The sequence below is a fragment of the Neomonachus schauinslandi genome, chromosome 1 (genome assembly GCF_002201575.2).
Source record: "Neomonachus schauinslandi chromosome 1, ASM220157v2, whole genome shotgun sequence".
Classification (NCBI taxonomy): Eukaryota; Metazoa; Chordata; class Mammalia; order Carnivora; family Phocidae; genus Neomonachus; species Neomonachus schauinslandi.
Genome location: NC_058403.1, coordinates 2,156,128 through 2,174,716, shown reverse-complemented (window position 1 = coordinate 2,174,716; position 18,589 = coordinate 2,156,128). Strand labels below are relative to the sequence as shown.

General features: G+C 63.0%; 1 protein-coding gene across 2 annotated transcripts; it reads left to right on the top strand.

Annotated features, from left to right (window-relative positions):
* The first annotated feature begins 669 nt into the window (after window positions 1-669).
* On the top strand, window positions 670-16,616 carry PWP2 (PWP2 small subunit processome component). 2 transcript variants are annotated; one of them, XM_021679244.1, is made up of 21 exons: window positions 670-718; window positions 2,027-2,139; window positions 3,398-3,492; window positions 3,763-3,862; window positions 4,741-4,884; window positions 5,709-5,844; window positions 6,124-6,344; window positions 6,671-6,814; window positions 7,009-7,079; window positions 7,457-7,593; window positions 8,063-8,211; window positions 8,366-8,513; window positions 8,716-8,866; window positions 9,619-9,799; window positions 10,860-11,007; window positions 11,445-11,553; window positions 12,937-13,002; window positions 14,073-14,291; window positions 14,444-14,594; window positions 14,742-14,816; window positions 15,807-16,616. In XM_021679244.1, the coding sequence occupies exons 1-21, from the start codon at window positions 701-703 to the stop codon at window positions 15,976-15,978; spliced, it is 2,748 nt and encodes a 915-aa protein (XP_021534919.1). In that variant the 5' UTR covers window positions 670-700; the 3' UTR covers window positions 15,979-16,616. The 2 variants fall into 2 exon arrangements, with proteins under 2 accessions (XP_021534919.1, XP_021534920.1); XM_021679245.2 differs by lacking the exon at window positions 14,742-14,816 and having other exon boundaries at window positions 682-718.
* Window positions 16,617-18,589: the final 1,973 nt, after the last annotated feature.

Here is an 18,589-nt window from a genome sequence, read left to right as displayed (position 1 = left end):
CTGACCGATAACACAGATTATTTACTTTGTGGGGAGCATTAGGGATTTTTTCATAACTCATCACCCAGTAGCCCACAGGAACAAAGACATTTGTCTTCAGGGCTTGGGGTATTTTTTTGCAGACATAGCTTGACAAATTAACTGTGTTTGTGACTTTTGGTAGCATCTCTAATACAATTTCTTCAGCTTCTTCGGCGTTTCCTTGGTTTTACCCGCTCCCCCCCCCCCGCCCCGTTCATAATGCAGAGCTATTAAGTGGAGGCGAAGCCCGAGTGTCTCACCCACTCAGGGCGTGAACCTTCTGAGCGGCGGCGGCGGGAGCCCCGCCCAATAGGACGGGAGCCCCGGCCTTGCTGGGTCAGGCGGGCGCGCGGCCACGGGTATGGCTCCGCTTCAGGATGCGGTGGGGGCGTGGCCCGCGGGGCTGGGTTCTGCCTCGAGGCGCGGTGGGGGCGAGGCCCACGGTCTGGGCTCCGCCCCAGGGAGGGGTCGTGGGCGTGGCCTGGGTTCTGGGCTCCGCCTCGGGGTGCAGTGGGGGCGGGGTCTGCAGGCTGGGCTCCGCCTCGGGCGGCACCGCCCCTCCGGGTCTCCTGGGGGCGCTGTGGTGCGCGGTGGCCGCCAGTCCCGGAAGTGCGTCCTTGGGGCCGACGGGCGGGGCGGGGCGCGGCGGCTGCGCGGTGGCGCACGTGCGGCGGCCGCGATGAAGTTCGCGTACCGGGTGAGCCCGTGCGGGGCGGGGGGTCCGCGGCGCAGGGTCTGGGGAGCGGAGGCGGCTCGGAGAGCGGGGCTTGGCCGCGCGCGCGCCGGGCCGCACTGTCAGCCTGGAACTCGCGCGGCTGGCCTCGGGGCCGTGCGCGGCGATCCCCGGACGGCAAGGAGAGGGTCCCGGGCCTCGGGCCTCAGGTGTGGGCGGGAGAGAACGGAGCCCCGGCGGGGTGACCAGCGGCGGGCCCGCGCGGGCTTCAAGGCCCCGTTCCCGGCTCCATGCCGGGGAGCCTGCCTTCATCTTCCTCTGCGGGCAGGTCCCTCGGCCGCCCGCTGGGCGGGGACGCTGGAGGTTGACGCCGTGTCCCTGTCCCTGCTGTCTCCGGCTCGGTCTGGCGCTGGCCACAGTGCGGGCCTTCTTCGGCGCCACCCGCACTTCCCCCGAGACCCAAACCTGGAGCCGCGGGGTGGCGGCCCTCCGCCCTCCCGTATCCGGCTCCTCTCCGTTCCGGGGGCTCCCTGCCTGTTCGGGACGCCGTCACCTAGCTCTCTCCCTGCTTCCCCTGTTGTCCCCACGGTCATTAACATGGTCTGAAAACACGGGAATCGATCATAGCAGGCCTCTGCTTACAGCCTTGTCAGCTGGCCAGGCTTCTCCCCGTGCCCTCCTGCAGCTCCAGACGCTGGCCCTGCGCACTCTTTCGTCTAGGGTCCGGTCTGGGTGGCCCTCCAAGGGTCTGTCCCTGACCCACCTCCGAACCAGCTCCCTTCTCATGCAGTCTTCCAAGCACTGCACACACTCTGTAATTAGCTCTTCCCTGCCCTGCCTGCCCTGTGTAGAATAGGAGGGCATCGAGGGCACAGACCCTGGGCACAGTGACATCTCTAGTGCACCCTTCAGTCTGATGACTGAACGAACTGATGAGTTCATGGATTGGACAAACGGCAGGTTACTTTGTTGGGGAAGCGTTGAGCCCAAGATGCTGGGGGAGTGCTGTTCTTTGCTCCAGGTTTTCTCCCTCTGGAACGTGGGTCCCCTTCTGTGTATGGAAGCCCCCCAGCTGCTCACAGTGGCCCTCACCCTCTTCTTTGGGGGCTTGGAGCCCCTGGGGATTGGGCTCACTTACCCTTTTTCTCTCTCACTCCAGCCTGGGCTGCATAGGTGGCCAGGAAGTCTCCCAGGAGGGACCCCAGGAATGGCCAGGGGCCTGAGAGGAGGGGGCTCTGTGCCGTCTCCTGGACCAGAGGCCTCACTTAGCCTTTCCTGGAGTTGAGACATTTTGGCCTTTCGTTGTATTAAGATGGATTATTTCCTTTTCAGTTCTCAAATTTGCTGGGGACAGTCTATCGGTGTGGAAATTTGAATTTTACGTGCGATGGAAATTCAGTGATCAGTCCTGTGGGAAATAGAGTCACTGTATTTGACCTTAAAAAGTAAGTGTGTTGAGACGACTAACAGGAGTGTGTTACAGTCGCTGTTACTGTTACAGCGTGTGGGCAAACGCTGACCTGTCTCCCTCCTCTTCCCCTTCCTAGTGCCCCCCTCCACCTCCCCGTTACTTAGAGCAGCCGGGTCAGTAGTGGGACTGGTTTGCTCTAGTCCCTTGGCTAAGCCCTGGGGTCTCGGTCACCTAGGTACTGGGTCTGGAGGCTGCCCTGGACCCCCGCTGGGCCACTGCGGTGCTCAGTGCAGCCCAGTTCTGCTTGCCAGTTTCGCTCTCCTCCCAGACGAGCCTGTGGCTCTGTTCCTTTCTCCTCAAGGGGCAGGACTCCTGAATGGTTGTCACCCCTTCCCAGAGTCACATGGCCAGGGTGAGAACCTCCTGTCGCCGTGGCTGCCTGGATTTGCGTCCTGCTCTCCAGGTTCTGCCTCCGTGTCTGTACAGTGGGACAATGGGCCCCAACCTCTCCGGGAGTTATTTCCTGAAGCTCCCGAGAGCAGTGCCTGGGCGGGGTACCCTGGGCCAGCAGGCGAGATTGTCACAGGCCTGGAGTAAGGACCACACGCTCGGTGAAGGAAAACTAGGAAGTAAAATAATAAGGAACAAAGTCAGAATCCGAGCCAACGGTTGCTTGTTTTTCATATTACTTATTTTCCCATTTTTGCACATTTTCCCATCTCGTAAGGACAGTTTTACAGGGTTGTGCAGTTCTTATGGTTAATTCCTTCTGTTGAACATTTAGCTCATTTTCAGTGGGGACTTTGTAACATTTGTGGAATCCTCTTGGGACGCACTTCTACAACAAAATGGACAACCAAAGCCCCCCCTTTTGTTTACTTTTTTTGTGTGAGAGAGCGTGTGTGCACGTGCGTGTGGGCGGGGGCAGAGGGAGAAGGAGAGAGAACCTCAAGCAGACTCCTCACTGAGCATGGAGCCTGACCCAGGGCTCCATTCCATGACCCGGAGTTCACAACTTGAGCCAAAATCAAAAGTCGGACACTCAACCGACTGAGCCACCAGACGCCGCAAACCAAAGCCCATTTTTAAGGTTTTGAATATGCTTTGCCAAATTTTCTCCAGGGACCTGGTCTTATTTCCTCTTCTCCAGCAGGGAGCTGGGGACGAGCTGTGTGCTCTGGCCCTGGAGCTGGCCAGGGACAGAAGGGGGGTGAGGGGTTGGTGGCCCGAGGCTGCCCCTTCCTCGTCTTACGACTGCGACCAGCTACACAGCTGTGGTTTTTGTCTTTTAGCAACAAATCCAACACTCTGCCCTTGGCTACTCGGTACAACATCAGGTGTGTAGGGCTGTCCCCAGACGGCCGCCTGGCCATCATCGTCGATGAAGGTAGGCACCCTCGACCGGGAGGCTGCAGTGCAAACAGCTGGGGGGGACAGGCAGGGCAGGGGTTATGGTGACTCAAGGCCAACACCAAGTCCCTCTGGGGATCTAGGCCCCCCAGTCCTCTCCCCCAGTTGCTTCCTTGCCTGGGACCCTAGTGGGCTTTGGGGTGAGGGCATGTGTGGCGGATGTGGACGTGCCCGGCTGTGGTGCCGGGCTGGGCCGTGGCCGTCCTGTCTCGGGCGACTACACATTGGCCTCTCTCCCTCGCTGCAGGGGGGGACGCGCTGCTGGTCAGCTTGGTGTGCAGGTCCGTGCTTCACCACTTCCACTTCAAGGGCTCGGTGCACAGTGTCTCCTTCTCTCCTGATGGCAGGTAGGGGCCTGGAGCTTGGGGCAGGGCGCTGTCCGAGCCCAGGCTCCACGATGGGCGCAGCAGGGCTCGGGGGCTCTTCCGAGCGGAGGTGTCGGCGACGGAGTCTGTGCTCATGCCCTCTCTGGGCTGGGGACAGTCTGTCGGTGTGGACTCTGGGCTCCTGCAGGCCCACGTGGCCGCAACCTCTGCTCCCCTCCGCTGGGGCTGGTGCTCCCGTCTTGAGTGGGAGCTTCTAAAGGTTCTCGACCAAAACCGCTTCCAGAACAGTCAGGGTCCTTAGAGGGTCTTGTGGCCTCCAGACAGCAGAGCCACAAAGGAGCCCCTGGCTCTGAGTGGCACTGACCCCCAGCTTCGAGGTCCACAGTGAGGAGAATGTGTGCGGACGGGGTCCTGACCGGACCCAGCCTTGCTTCGGGTTCAAGGGCCCCAGGAGAGAGGGGGGCTCATTCCCGGGTTGCTCATACCCAGGCTGACCTGGATGTGCCGTGGAGGGGGCGGCTCTGGGTTTCAGCTGTGAGCCCCCATCCCACGTCCAGCCTCAGAAACCCCGTAGAAGGCAGTGGCCATCCTCTGCGCCCGTTGTGTGGAACCTGTGTTGTCCTTCCAGCTCCCCCAGGGCTGTCCAAGTGGGGTCTGGCCTTGACGGCTGTCCCCCAGGCTGGCGGGAGTGCCGGGGGCGTCTGAGCTCCATGGCAGTGGGGCGCTGGGTTCAGGGTCCCTGCAGGAGAAGACGGGGGTCGGGGGCCATGGAGAGGCTGGCCCCCACGTTCGCCTCTCATAGGAAGCTGCTCCCGGCAGGGGCGCTGTCCTCAGAGGCTCTGAGCTGGTCTTGGGACTGCGCGGGTGTTGGATCCTGATGGCCCCCATTTCTGCGGCAGGAAGTTCGTCGTCACAAAAGGCAACATCGCTCAGATGTACCATGCCCCTGGGAGGAAGCGGGAATTCAACGCGTTCGTCCTGGACAAAACCTACTTTGGGCCGTACGATGAGACCACGTGCATCGACTGGACCGACGACTCCAGGTAAGGCCCGGGGGCGGGGCCGGGGGGGAACCCCCGTAACCAGCCTCTTGTTGGATGGGGAGCCTGGGAAATTCTTGTCGAATCCCAAAGTTGCCTTTTGTGGTGGTCTCGCTTGAGCGTCCTGTGGGGCTGGAGGCCATTTGGGCTCCTGGTTGTGAGTTGGGCCTGCACCAGCCTGGCATCTGTTGTGGGAAACCAGAGCGCGGGGTCGGGAGCTTGACGAGGGTGCTAGAATCCATTCCGCCAAATGTCCAGAGCAGCTGTGTCCGTTGGGGTGTGGGGGCTTCTCCCAGCAGGGGGGCCGGCCCTGTCCTCTTACGGCTGCACCCCTCACCTCCCTGAAAGGCTGCTGGCTCGTGTTCAGCTGCCCGCAGTCTGCGCAGGGAGAGGTGGGGGCTGGTGGTCGGTGTGGGTTTGTACAGCGGACCACCCCGGGGGCGGGGGTGGGGTGCCCTGCCGCCAAGCCTTCCCGCCTCTTCAGCGAGGCGCCACCTATTCCTGTGTCTGGCCGTGTTTGTGCCGTAAGCAGGGTTCCCTCAGATAGGGGTCATAGGGAATCAGGCGTGAGGAGCAGGGCTCCCCATGTGGCACCGATGGGCTTGGCCGTCGGCTCTCAGGGCTCCCCTGGGCTGCCGTCCCGTGAGGGACTGCTTTGTGAGGAGGGGTAGTGACTCATTCCCTGAGCAACACGGATGGATGCAGCCGACGCTCGGCGGGAGATGCAGGCCAGGCAGACCCGGGCTGGTCCAACCCTGGGCGACTCCCGTGTGCTTGGCTGGCACTCCACCGTGAGCCCTGAGGACGCTCCCTGTCTTCTCTGCCAGGTGCTTTGCGGTCGGGAGCAAAGACATGTCCACGTGGGTGTTTGGAGCTGAGCGCTGGGACAACCTCATCTACTATGCGTTGGGGGGACACAAGGACGTGATCGTGGCCTGCTTCTTCGAATCCAGCAGCCTAGACGTATGTCCCTGTCTCTGCAGCGTCTCGCTTGCCCGGTGGCATCCCAGATCGCAGCCACGCGCCAGGCCTCCCCCTGTAGACACAGGCGCCCGCCCAGGTTACCTGGGGGTGTTTAGGAAGCAGTGGCAGCTGTTGGCTGTCCCTTGGGCATCGCCTCTGCCAGCGCTCGGGGCAGGCTGTGGTGGGACGGGGGAAGCTAAGACCGTGGGTCGGCCGTGTGGCTGGTGGGGGCTGGTGTCAGGGTGACCCGCCCCCAGTCGCAGACACTTTCTTTTACAGCTGTACACGCTCAGCCAGGACGGAGCCCTGTGTGTGTGGCAGTGTGACACGCCCCCCGAGGGCCTGCGGCTGAAAGCCCCCACGGGCTGGAAGGCGGAGCTGCTGCAGGGGGCCGAGGAGGAGGAGGAGGAGGAGGAGGAGGAGGAGGCCACCGTCCGGGGGAAAGCCACGCCGGCTGCCGAGGAGCAGCAGGGAAAAGTGAAATACTCTCGGCTGGCCAAGTAGGTGTCCCCCCGGGGGGTGGCGGGGCCTCGCACCCTCGAGGCTAACGTGACGCGCAGGTGCAGAGAGCAGGCCCGTCCTGGGGGGTAGGCTGGGAGACCGCCTCACGTCCCAGGTGCAGGGTCATGGAGGCCCGGGGTGGGGCGAGGGGGGATTCCTCGGGCGAGAGGGAATGAGAGGCCAGGGCAGCAGGGCCGCGGGTCCTGTGTAGAGCCGGGGCCCGTGGCCTATGGCCTGGGGGTCCCGGGGGCGCTGGGTGCAGGCTGAGATCAGCCTGGCTGTCTGGCGCTCTGTCCACAGCTCTTCTGATTTCCCACTTGCTTAGGTACTTTTTCAATAAAGAGGGAGATTTTAACAACCTGACAGCCGCGGCGTTTCACAAGAAGACCCACCTCTTGGTCACTGGCTTTGCCTCTGGGATCTTCCACCTTCACGAGCTCCCCGAGTTCAACCTCATCCACTCCCTGAGGTGAGCGCCCCACCCGGTGCCGGGGGGGGCCCGCGTGTGCTCGCTGACCCCACAGGCCGATGGCGGGCAGTGTTGGGCTGCGCTGTGTGTGTCCCGTTGTGGGGTGAGGGCCGTGGAACCGCCAGGCGGGTGGTGGACAGAGGGGCTCGCGGTGCCGCCTGCCCGCCTTTCAGACGGTGTGCTCTCCCGCTCAGCATCTCTGATCAGAGGATCGCTTCCATCGCTGTCAACGGCTCCGGAGACTGGATCGCTTTTGGCTGCTCAGGTTCGTCTCAGCGCGGGGTCGTAGGAGAACGAGAATAGAGCTGCTCTCCGACCGCTGACTGTGGCCCCCCCTGGCCCGCCAGCTCCCGGGAGAAGCCCCTCCCACGGCCCGGTGCGAGCAAGCACGGTGGGTCCTGTGGGAGGGAGCCGTGGGCGCGCAGAACCGGCGCTCCTCTGAGGTGCGACCGCCTTGTAGCCTGAGCCCCCGGCTCGGTTGGCCGCGGGGCCTGTGCTCTGGGCCTCTGGGGGCCACAGCAGGCGCCTGCGGGACCGTGACTCGGGAGGTCGGAGTCTGGGGGGTGCCCGCTCTCGGGGTGGTGGGGGCGCTGGCCTTGCGGGGTCTGAGGCCAGGGTGCCGGTGCCCCGTGTGCCCTGCAGGCCTGGGCCAGCTGCTGGTGTGGGAGTGGCAGAGTGAGTCCTACGTGCTCAAGCAGCAGGGCCATTTCCACAGCATGGCGTCCCTGGCCTACTCCCCCGACGGGCAGTGCATCGTCACCGGCAGTGATGACGGCAAGGTGGGGCTCGGCGGGCGGCAAGGGCTGGGGCCTGGGCTGGGGGGGGCACGGCGTGTTGTCCTGCTGCGCCCCAGGGAGGGAGAGCCAGGCCCCGACTCTGGGGTTCCGCCTGGGGCCCACGGGCTCGCCCTGCTGCGTCCGGGCTCGTGAGAAGATGTTCACAGACTATCTGGAGCTGGGTGGGGAGGGCGGGCCGTCGGTTTCTCTGTTCCCGGCTCGGCCTGCACGCATGCAGCCGCTCAGCTGTGGGTTGGTGCGTGGGGCAGCCGCGTCCTGTGGGCGCGTGTTTGCTGCGCCTTGCGGTATCCCAGCTGGCGAGGGGCTGGCGGGGCCGTGGGGCTGAGGGACAGGTGCGTGCACGTCTGCGGGGGGGGGGGCCCTGGTTGGGGCGACCCGTGTGCGCATGTGCGTGCGTGCGCGCTTTCCTGAGCTGTGGCCAGCCCCGCTCCTCATGCCCTTCCCGTTGCAGGTCAAGGTGTGGAACACCCTCAGCGGGTTCTGCTTCGTCACGTTCACGGAGCACTCGAGTGGGGTCACCGGCGTGACCTTCACGGCCACTGGCTATGTCATTGTGAGCTCTTCCATGGATGGGACTGTGCGTGCCTTTGACCTTCACAGGTGACCTTCCCGCTCAGTTCTCTGGGTGGGCCGTGATAGTGGGGCTGAGGGGTCGTGGGCTTGCCAGGAAGCGCATGGTATAGACAGGCTCAGGGCAAGCCCGAGCCCTCGGGGCTTTGTGAGCTGTGCCAGCCAGACTGCTGTCTTCGGGCAGGTACCGGAACTTCCGCACCTTCACGTCCCCGCGGCCCACCCAGTTCTCCTGTGTGGCTGTGGACTGCAGCGGGGAGGTCGTTTCTGCCGGCGCCCAGGACTCCTTCGAGGTCTTCATCTGGTCCATGCAGACAGGCAGGCTCCTGGACGTAAGGGCTGCGTGTTGGGGGCTGCGGGGGGGCACCTCTGCGGACCCGAGGGGCCGAGCAGCAGCGTGTTGTGGCCGCAGCTCCTCCCCTCCTGCGCTGACAGACCCCTGTCAGCCCGCCTGTCCCGCAGCCTCGGTGCGCGGGCCTAGGATGCGCACGGTCCCCGAGGCTGTCTCTTCACACCTCTCTCTGGGCGCCGTAGGTCCTGTCTGGTCACGAGGGCCCCGTCAGCAGTCTGTGCTTTAACCCCGTGAGGTCGGTTCTGGCCAGTGCCTCCTGGGACAAGACTGTGCGCCTGTGGGACATGGCGGACAGCTGGAGGACCACGGAGACGCTGGGCCTGACCTCGGACGGTGGGTGCACAGGGGACGCGGGTACAAGGTGTCACCCGGGGAGGGAGCCTCATCCACCCGCCTTGGTGGCCCTGTTCTGTCTCTCGGCGTCGGGCTCCTCTCTAGGAGAGCGAGCCGGGAGCTCCCTCCTGAGCCGCCGTCCCTGAGGAGCAGCCGGTGCTCTGTCAGGCTGCTTGGGGAGGACCCCGAGGCGACTGTAGGCGCAGGAGGCCACCTGGGGTCCCAGCATCTGTGTGTGTGGGTGAGGCCGTCCTGCCCCGCACGCCTCACGGGTGGTTCGTGGGCCCCTGGGGTCCGCGGGCCTCCACGGTGTCGCTGCTTGTCCGCCCCACCCGGCTCTGGGACGTGCTTTTAGCAGCCGGTGGACGGCCTGGGTCTCTGCGGGGCCTCCAGCTAGTCGGTTTCTAGTCTGTTCTGCGGCTCTGTCAGAAGCACCTCTTGTGACCTCTGGGTGCCTCCCCCCTGCCCGGCCTTGTCTCTCGCCCATGCCCTCCCAGCAGGCTGGCCTTGTGCCTGTCCCGGGACCCCAGCTGGACCCTCTTGCCCCCGCCCCCCCCCCCCCCGAGGTGGCTGGGGCCTGGGGGTGGAGCTTCTCTGGGGAGAGCCGGGGGCCCCCACCCGTCAGGCGCTGACTCGGGGTGCTGGGGTCTGCCTGGCTTTTCTGGCTTGAGGTTGGGTGAGGGCACGGGGGGCGCGGCCGCCTGCTGGAGCCTCGGCTCTTCCTCTGGCCCTGATGACGCGTCTCTTTTCAGCTCTGGCCGTGACCTTTCGCCCTGACGGTGCGGAGCTGGCTGTGGCCACCCTGAACTCCCAGATCACCTTTTGGGACCCTGAGAACGCCGTGCAGACGGGCTCCATCGAGGGCAGGCATGACCTCAAGACAGGCAGGAAGGAGCTGGATAAGGTCACCGCCAAGCACTCAGCCAAGGGGAAGTGAGTGCGTCAGCGAGCGGGTGTGGTGGGTCCTGCCCCGAAGCCTGGGGGCCTGTGCGGTCACAGGGCTCTTCCCCCCGGGGGGGGGGGGGGGGGGGGGCACGGAGCCTGCATCGGGGTGTGATTAGTCGGCCTCTGTGTCCTCACGCCACTTGGGCTTCGGGAGCGGGTAGGGACCAGCGTCTGTGAGCACATCTGTCCTCACGTCTTTCGGGGTGTGTGTGTCTTGGAGGTTCCAGGGTTCGCTTCTGTGAGGAACTGGAGCGTTTTTCAAAGTGGCTGCGCCACCCACAGGGGCTGCTTCCCCACACGCCAGCAAGACCCGTTCTTGCGTGGCGTTTAAACGACAGCCCTCTGGGGCCGGGTGTGAGGCGCTGTGTGTGCGAGGTTCTGCCTCGGTTCCTGAAAGCTGGCGCCGTCCAGCGTCTTCTCGTTCGCACGCGGGGTCTGGAGAAGGTCCTTCCGGGGCATCTGCTCCCGGAATTGGCTTGTCTTTACTGCGGTGTCGTGAGAGTTCATGTATTCGAGATGGGCGAGGCTCGACAGATCTGGGGGTGGAAATCCCTCTTTCTGCCCTGAGGGCTCTTTTCATTGTCGACGGTGTCTTTGGAGCATGAACGTGTTCAGATTTGATGAAGTCTTGTTTGGTTTCCTTCTGCTGTTCACGCTCTTTGTTGTCGCACGTAACGCTGTCACACATCCCGTGAGCAGCCGGGCCAGTGTGTGCCCAGTTTCTGCTCGCAGGGGGCCGAGCCGGCACCCCTGCCAGGGGCCACTGTGCACGTGGCAGGCGAGGTGGCCTCCTTGTCCTTCTGGCTTCGACAAGGAAACCCTGCCCCTTGAGCCACGTGGGCCTCCCGTGAAAGGGTCGTGTCTCTGGGGAGGTCCCTCCTGGGGGTGGTGTGGCCGTGGAGCAGAGCAGGTGACAGCGTCTTGTGAGGCCCGGGCCGGAGCCCTGCCGAGGATGCTGGGGACGCTGTTTGCCTTCTGGGGCTCGGGGGGAGCACCGCACGTCGGGGGGCTCTGGGTGGTGACTACCCTCGTGTCCTCTCTGCTTCAGGGCCTTCACCACTTTGTGCTACTCTGCGGACGGCCAGAGCGTCCTGGCGGGAGGGATGTCCAAGTTCGTGTGCATCTATCATGTCAAGGAGCAGATCCTCAGGAAGAAGTTTGAGATCTCTTGCAACCTCTCCCTGGACGCCATGGAGGTGAGGGAGCACGCAGGTCTGCCTGGCCTGGCCCTGCCCTCCACGCACCCCGGCCCCACTGCAGGGCGAGGCCTGCCCCCTCCTGAGTGACTCCGGGGGCACGCGTGTTCGCTGCTTCCCTGAGGACGGGCAGGCTAAGCGAGCAGACGCCCCCGGGTATGCCGGCCCCGCAGAGGCTCACGAGGGCCCTTGCGAGGGCTGCGTCAGAGTCCGAGCCCCCTGGAGGTGGCAGCGGGGCCCGAGCCCGCCTGCAGCAGGCTCTGAGGGCAGGTTCCTTCTCGCACGGGGTGAGGACGGGCTTGTCGCTGTCTCGGGATCCGCGTGTCCCGTGGGTGTTTCTCCTCCGGTGTTTGTGGCACGTGAGCCAGGCAGGGGCTGGGGGCCGGGCTCATGCCCTCCACCTGATGGGCAGGACACCTGGGATTTTGTCTTTCTAGGAGTTTTTGAACCGAAGGAAAATGACGGAGTTTGGCAACCTGGCGCTAATCGATCAAGATGCTGGGGTGGAGGACGGAGTTGTGATACCACTGCCGGGTGTAAAGAAAGGTGAGCGGAGGGCCCCTCGTGTCCCCCAAGGCCCCAGCCGCAGCAGGCCGCCCTGCCCACCACCCACTTTTCCTGGGTGACAGCGGCTTTGCTCTCCTATTGGGGCCGCGGTGATTGTGTCCGGGAGCTCTTGTTCCACACGGGTGGCCCGCGGCCCCCTTGCCTGTCTGGGCCTGTGGCTTTGCTCTCTGGCCGCTGCCCAACCCTGTGCCTCGCGCTCACCCCCACATGGGCCACAAGGAGGGCTCCAAGGTCAGGGAGCTGGCAGTCGAGGAGGCCCAAGTGGGGCACACCCCTCACGGGGACAGGGCAAGAAACAGGGGGCCCTTAGGCCCTGGTAGACCGTCAGGAGGGGACATCCGCCAGCTAGAAAGTCGGTGTGCGGGCCCTGGACACGCAGCTGCCTTGCCCTGTCCGCCTCCCCCGATGCCGGCCTCCCCACCCGCCCACGGTGCCGGCCTCCCTGCTGGTGCCGGCCTGGGCCAGCTCCTTCCAGCCCTGGCTCATGCCACTCCGAGTGCCCAGGAGCCCAGCCTGCATGTGGGGGAGCGGGGGCACCTCAGCGACCAGCTGGGTGATGGGGGGAGGACTGCACCATCGATGCGGGCCTGGAGCAGCTCCTGCTTATGCCACACGTGTTCTCGGGCATCTCTTAATGAAAACAGGTCCCTAACTCCTCAGTGATGTGCAGAGGTGGTTCTCAGCCTGTCTGGAGATATTTTGATGGTCACAGTTTGAGCAGAGCAGGTGCTGTGGGCGTTGAGTGTGGGGAGACCAGGGGGTCTGTTGGACCCATGAGGACGCAGCCCCAAAGTGTTGGTCATCCTGAGGTCGAGAGCCCCCAGCAGAGTATTTCTGAGGAGATAGGTGGTCTCCAGAGAGGAGCCCGACTTTTCTCAGATGATTTGCGTGTCATTGAATTTCATACTACAGGAACGTATCATCCTTTAAGCAGCAGATATGAAAATAAATTTGCAGAAGGGATTCACATGATGCCCAGTGAGGATGAGCCTCCACTGCACAGAGCTGCCTTGTGCAGTTGCGTGATTTGTGCACTGCACAAAGTGCTGGGCAAAATGGGTTGGTGGGGATTGGAGCCACCCTGCCTCACAGCCCTGGGGCTGGGCTGAGGCCTTTGCCAGATGTCTGCTGGCCAAACTGAGTGGACGCTCCTGGGAGCAGGGGCTCCAAGGGCTCGTCTGTGGAGGCCTGCGGTGCCCAGGAAACAGCTGCTGGGGCCCTGGGCCAGGACTCATCTGCTGCATGTGCAGACAGAGTGGGAAGGCTAGGGGGCAGGGCCGCTGCTCTGGACGGGCCCAGAGCAGCAAGGGGGCCCTCCCCTTGTCCGGTGAGTGGTAAGGGAGGTGCCGCTCTGTTTTCCAGGTGACATGAGCTCTCGGCACTTCAAGCCTGAAATCAGGGTGACGTCGCTTCGCTTCTCTCCCACCGGTGAGCCCCGAGCAGCAGGTTGTTGGTGCTGGGAAGGGTGGGGGTCAGTCCTGCTGGGCTTCTGGGCCCAGGGTGCACACCGTGGGCCCGTCACCTCTGCTCTCAGGGACAAGGTTGGGCAGAGCTTCTGGCTGGCCCTGGGCCCTGCTGTTCTTCCAGAGGACACTGAAGGGGGTGGCCTCAGACCCGCTGGGCGTTGAAACGGGGAGGCGGGCACCCGCCCTGAGCACCACTCAGGTGTGGGGTCGTCGGAGGGGCCGCAGGGGAGGGTCTGTGCCCATGGGGCCTGGGACCATTAGGTGAATGCGGTCCCGCGGGGCAAGCAGGACAGAGGCTGGTGGTGGGCTTGTCTGCGGGGTGATGGCTGGCCCTCCCCCGCATCGAGCGAGTGACGGGAGCAGCAGGCCGCAGTGTCTGGCCGTGTGCTGCTGTGCGAGCCGGGCTGCAGACCGTGGCCGGGGACGACTCTGGCAGCCCCTCGTTCGGGCGCCTGCGGATTTCCGGACCGCCATGCTCGTTGTGCGTCTTCCCTGGGCCCCGCGGTGCTGCTGCAGCGTCTCGGCAGAGGCCGCGTGGCCCGCAGAGACGAGTGTGCGCCCTCACGGAGGAGCTGACCGGGGCTGGGGCTGGTGCAGGCAGACGGGCGTGGAGCGTGCACGGGCGTGTCTGCTCCCTCCAGCGACCCGGCGCCCCTCCCAGAGGAGCCGGCGGCAGGGGCGGGAGTGGGAGGAAGGCATCCCCGTGCACCTTTCTTGCTATCGCGCTTGGGGTCACGAGGACATACCCGGTACCTGTTCTTTAAAAAAGTGGGGAAAAGGGCGCCTGGGTGGCTCAGTTGGTTAAGAGACTGCCTTCGGCTCAGGTCATGATCCTGGAGTCCCGGGATTGAGTCCCGCATCGGGCTCCCTGCTCGGCAGGGAGTCTGCTTCTCCCTCTGACCCTAACCCCTCTCATGTGCTCTCTCTCGTTCTCTCTCTCTCAAATAAATAAATAAAATCTTTAAAAAAAAAAAAAGTGGGGAAAAGTGAAAATCGGTGTTTAGGAAGGCCCTTGACGGCTTGGTTTCCCAGGGCGCTGCTGGGCGGCCACCACCACCGAGGGGCTCGTCGTCTACTCCCTGGACGCCCAGATGCTGTTTGACCCGTTTGAGTTGGACACCGGCGTCACCCCCGTGCGGATCCGGGCGGCCCTGCGCCAGCAGGACTATACCAGGGCCATCCTCCTGGCCTTCCGGCTCAACGAGAGGAAGCTGCTGCAGGAGGTGCTGGAGTCGGTGCCCTGGGACGAGGGTGAGCGCCGGGACGGGGCCCAGGAGGGGCCGTGAGCACCCGCGTCTGTGCCTGACGGCTAGGGTCTCGGGTCCCTGCAGGGCCGTCCTCACCTTTTCTCCTGATGGGAGAGTTCTCTGCAAAGTGAGCCCAGTTTTCTCCTTTTCCCACAGTCGAAGTTGTCAGCTCCTCGCTTCCTGAGTTGTTCGTAGAGAAAGCGCTGGAGTTCTTAGCTTCATCCTTTGAGGTGTCTCGCCACCTGGAATTCTACCTCATATGGACTCAGAAATTGCTTCTGGTGCACGGGCAGAAGCTGAAGTCCAGGTAAGACGCGCTTCCTTGCGCGGTCGGCTGTGAGTCCTGCCGCTCGGCTGGGCTGTGTAGGTCAGAGGGGGAGCTGTGTGCACGCCCGTGAGAGGGGCTGCGTGGCGTTTGGCTGAGGCCGTGCACTGGGGCGGGTCTCCTTTGCAGAGTGGGGAAGGTGCTGCCGGCCGTTCAGTTCCTTCAGAAGAGCATCCAGCGGCACTTGGACGACGTCTCCAAGCTGTACGTGTTGCCGGCGTGGTTGGTGGGCAGGGCCGGGGTGGCCCCATCCCCAGCTGGTTCCACACGGGGGGCTGCCCCACGGTGGGACTCGAGGTGGGCCAGCTTCAGGCGTGGCTGGGAGTTGAAAAGAGAGTGCTGTCCCAGTGAAAGCAGTGGGCAGAGAGAGCCTGGGGTGTCCGGGCTGTCTTCGGGGCCCGTGTCCAGGTGTCCCCACTCCATCTCCAGAGGCGTGTTCTCTGCCCTTGCGGGTGTCTGCCCGGTGTCCGTAGGCAGAGGCCTGTTCTGTCCTTGATGGCTTTCTCAGTCTTTAGGAGCCTAGAACAAGCCCTTCCTCCGGGAGGCTTTTCTTCTGAGAGTCCTGACCACCCGCTGGGACACCGTGGGGGCGTGGGGGGCCTGCGTCAATTCTGCCATGTGCCCGGGAGGGCCTGCTCTTTGTTGAGGCCTCCGTGAGTCTGCAGAGCTCAGTCTGAGAGACCGAGTGCCTCCCGTGAGACCGGTTCCTTGTAACTTGGCATTCCTGTCAATGTGTCGTTCCCGGGACTCCTGCGTGTAGTGATTTGCTGCTGATGCATAGCTGTTAGCTAGTTGTTATGTATTAATCCGGGGGGGGGGGGGGCTCTAGTTATGTTGCCAAACCTGGATTTTGTTGAGGTTTCCTGCAGGGACGATGGTTTCCTCGTTAGTCCTTTACCTTTAGCTCGTTCTTACCGGGTGGTTTCCTACGGGAAACGAGGGTGTGATTTTTCTCTTTACTTTGTTCACATGGGGAATGAACTGAGCCCAGGTGTCCCTCTCTGCTCATGGCCGTGAAGCTGTGCAGCAGCCTCTTCCTCGGGCTCTGGTGGGACTGGGGCGGCCACGTGGGTCGCCGTGGCTGGTCGCTCTCGGGGTCACAGAGAAGGTGCTTGGGTGCCAGGTGAGCCAGAGTCTTGATAGGAGAGAAAAGCTGTCGCTTTTCCTGACGGGACTCCTGTGCACTTTGAACAGGTGTGACTGGAACCGCTATAACATCCAGTACGCTCTGGCTGTGTCCAAGCAGCGGGGCCTGAAACGCCCCTCAGAACCGCTGGGAAGCGACGAGGAAGCAGACGCGTCCGATGACGACACTCTGCACCTGCTCGGCACAGGACAGGGGGACGGGGATGGGCAGCTGATGTAGGGCCGGCCACGTTCCCAACCCTGCTTGTTTCGGTTAAGACCCCCGAAGAGACGGAGCCCCGTGGCCTGGGCCCGGGAAGCGAGTGGGAGGGTGGTGCAGAGACAGCGACTTCCTGTAGGCGCCAAACACGGCTGCGGCGTTGGGGCCGGTCGCCCGCTCCTGGGCCAGCACCGGCTTGGCACTCGGCCCGGGGCCCACGTGGTGTGGGCCGAATGAACGCTGCTCGTCTATTGTTGGAAACGCTTCTCTGGAGAGGTGAATGGGGTCGTTTTTATAGACTGGAATTTTGTGTGACCGATATTTACATTTTTAATACAGTTTTGATGATAGATTTAGAGATGAAAAAATGAGGTTTTCTACGATAAAAGTATGGATTAAATCTGAACTCTGAATTGAAAGTGTTTATACTGTATCCTGGGTCATGCAGAGGGATTGGGGCCACCTGCCTGTTGGCCTCTCTATGCTGGGGGGATGAGTGAGCAGGGCTGCTGGAGTGCTCACCACGCCCCAGCCTGCATGGCCCCCAGCCCTGGCCGCCTGCCCCCGGAGTCTCTGTGCACTCTGACCTTGGAGGGGGACGCCCAGGGATCCCTGGGGCTGGGACTGGATGGTGCTCTCAGGGAGCTCACTCAGACCTCTGGTGCCAGCTCTGCAGGGCCACATGGAGGAGACTAGCTGCTCTTTCCTGCCAGGCCCCGTCCCTGGTACCTGGGGCTCTGTGGAGACCGCCTCCATCCAGGAGCAGGGAAATGAAAATGCGGCCCAGCTGGGTATAGCACTTTCCCTACAGCGGGAGGGCACAGCATCCACTGGGTCCCAGCCTGGGGCTCCCCAGAGGTGCTGCCCAGCTCCCCAGGTGGCCTGTGCCAGGAGCTGCTGCCCGCGCCCGCTCCTGGGGCTCTTGTGACGGGGGCTGTGCACCCATGGTGTGTGTGCTCGGGCCCCTGCTGCCACCAGGGGTCTGTGCTCACAGCTCCTCCTTGCAGCTCAGGCTGCAACACTGTCGGGTCTAACCAGCTCCTCGCCTCTGCCTTTTTGGTAAGTTCACGTGTGCGTGTGCGCATTGATGTGAAAATTCACAAAAGGACTCTCCTTCCGAGCGGAGTCTGGAGGCCAGCAGGGGGAGCCCTCAGGCCTGTCCCTCCCCTGCACCTGCAGACCCAGCTGAGGAAGGAAGGTTTCCTCCTCTCCCAGGGGCAGCCCGGTCAGTGAGAGGCCACTCCACTTCCAGCTCCCAGTTTACTCCAATGGACTGTTTTTACAACAACCCCACGCCCCCTTTCCTCTATAAAAGGGCCTCCTCTGCTCTGTTCTCCTGACTTGCCTATGGTTTAAGTTTTCCTGCAGGCTCCTTTTCATGGGCTGCAATTCTCTGCTGTTTTCCAATGGACACATTCTTGTTGGTAAAACTGTCAGTGTTATTTGTAAGGTTAAAGTGCAGCTGAGCAGCCCCCGGAGGTGCAGACAATTGGGAGGTGGGGGCTCTGCAGGTCCCGGAGCTGTGGCCAGCCTCCTACCTGCTCAAGGCCTGGCAGGAGCAGCGCCTGCCATGGGGCTTGCTAGAGAGGCAGGCTCTTGGCTCCCAGACCGGCTGACTCAGAATCTGCATCTAGCATTACCTTCCTGAAAGTGGAGCGGACTAGCAGGCTAGCATCATCCCCGTGATCCCGTCCCTCCTGCCAGCTCGTGTTCTGGACGTGACCCTGAGGAGAGAGATGGATGGACGGGCTGGCCCCCAGGAGCCGTGAGAAGCCAGGATCCCCACGGGAGAATTCCCAGCTGCGGGGAAAGGAGGGAGGATGGCTCTCCTGGGTCCAGAAGAATTGGGTCCGTCTGTAGAGATGGAGGGGTCCGGGATGAAGGTTCAGGAATAAAGACCGTGACTGTTCCAAGCTCATCTTCGGTTCCAACTTTTATAATATCCCGTGTTGTTCTAGCTTCCCAGGAGGATCTCTGTGCAGAGATTAACCCTAGAAGTCTTAAAAATGGAACAGTTTCGGGCGCCTGGGTGGCTCAGTTGGTTAAGCAACTGCCTTCGGCTCAGGTCATGATCCTGGAGTCCCGGGATCGAGTCCCACGTCGGGCTCCCTGCTCAGCAGGGAGTCTGCTTCTCCCTCTCCCGCTCCCCCCTCTTGTGCTCTTTCTCTCTCTCACTTTCTCTCTCAAATAAATAAAATCTTTAAAAAAAAAAAATGGAACAGTTTCAATATCAGTGACAGGGACAGCCTTGCGTTGAACTGCCCAGTGTGTCTGCAGTTCCCCAGTGGCCTCCAACGGGGACCATTTAAATTATCTGGACCAGCTGTTGTGAGTTTGAAAATTGATAGATTAAAGGAGAGTATAATAATTTATGCAGTCGTCTCCCGCGAACTGACTCCTGGGTAACACCTAGAGGTTTTCAGCGGAGGAACCCCAGCTAGTGCCTGAAGGAACCTTCCCATCCCCCGTTAGCAATGATTTAGTTCAGGGAGGCCGGCTGCGCTTGGGGCAGTGCGCGCCGCCCGCGGAGAACAGAGCGCGTCGGTGGGCGGGGGGGGTGGGGAGGGCGACTTGCGCAGGCGCGGCCCCGCCCACCGGCGGGTTCGCGGGAACTGCGGCCAGGCCGACTGCG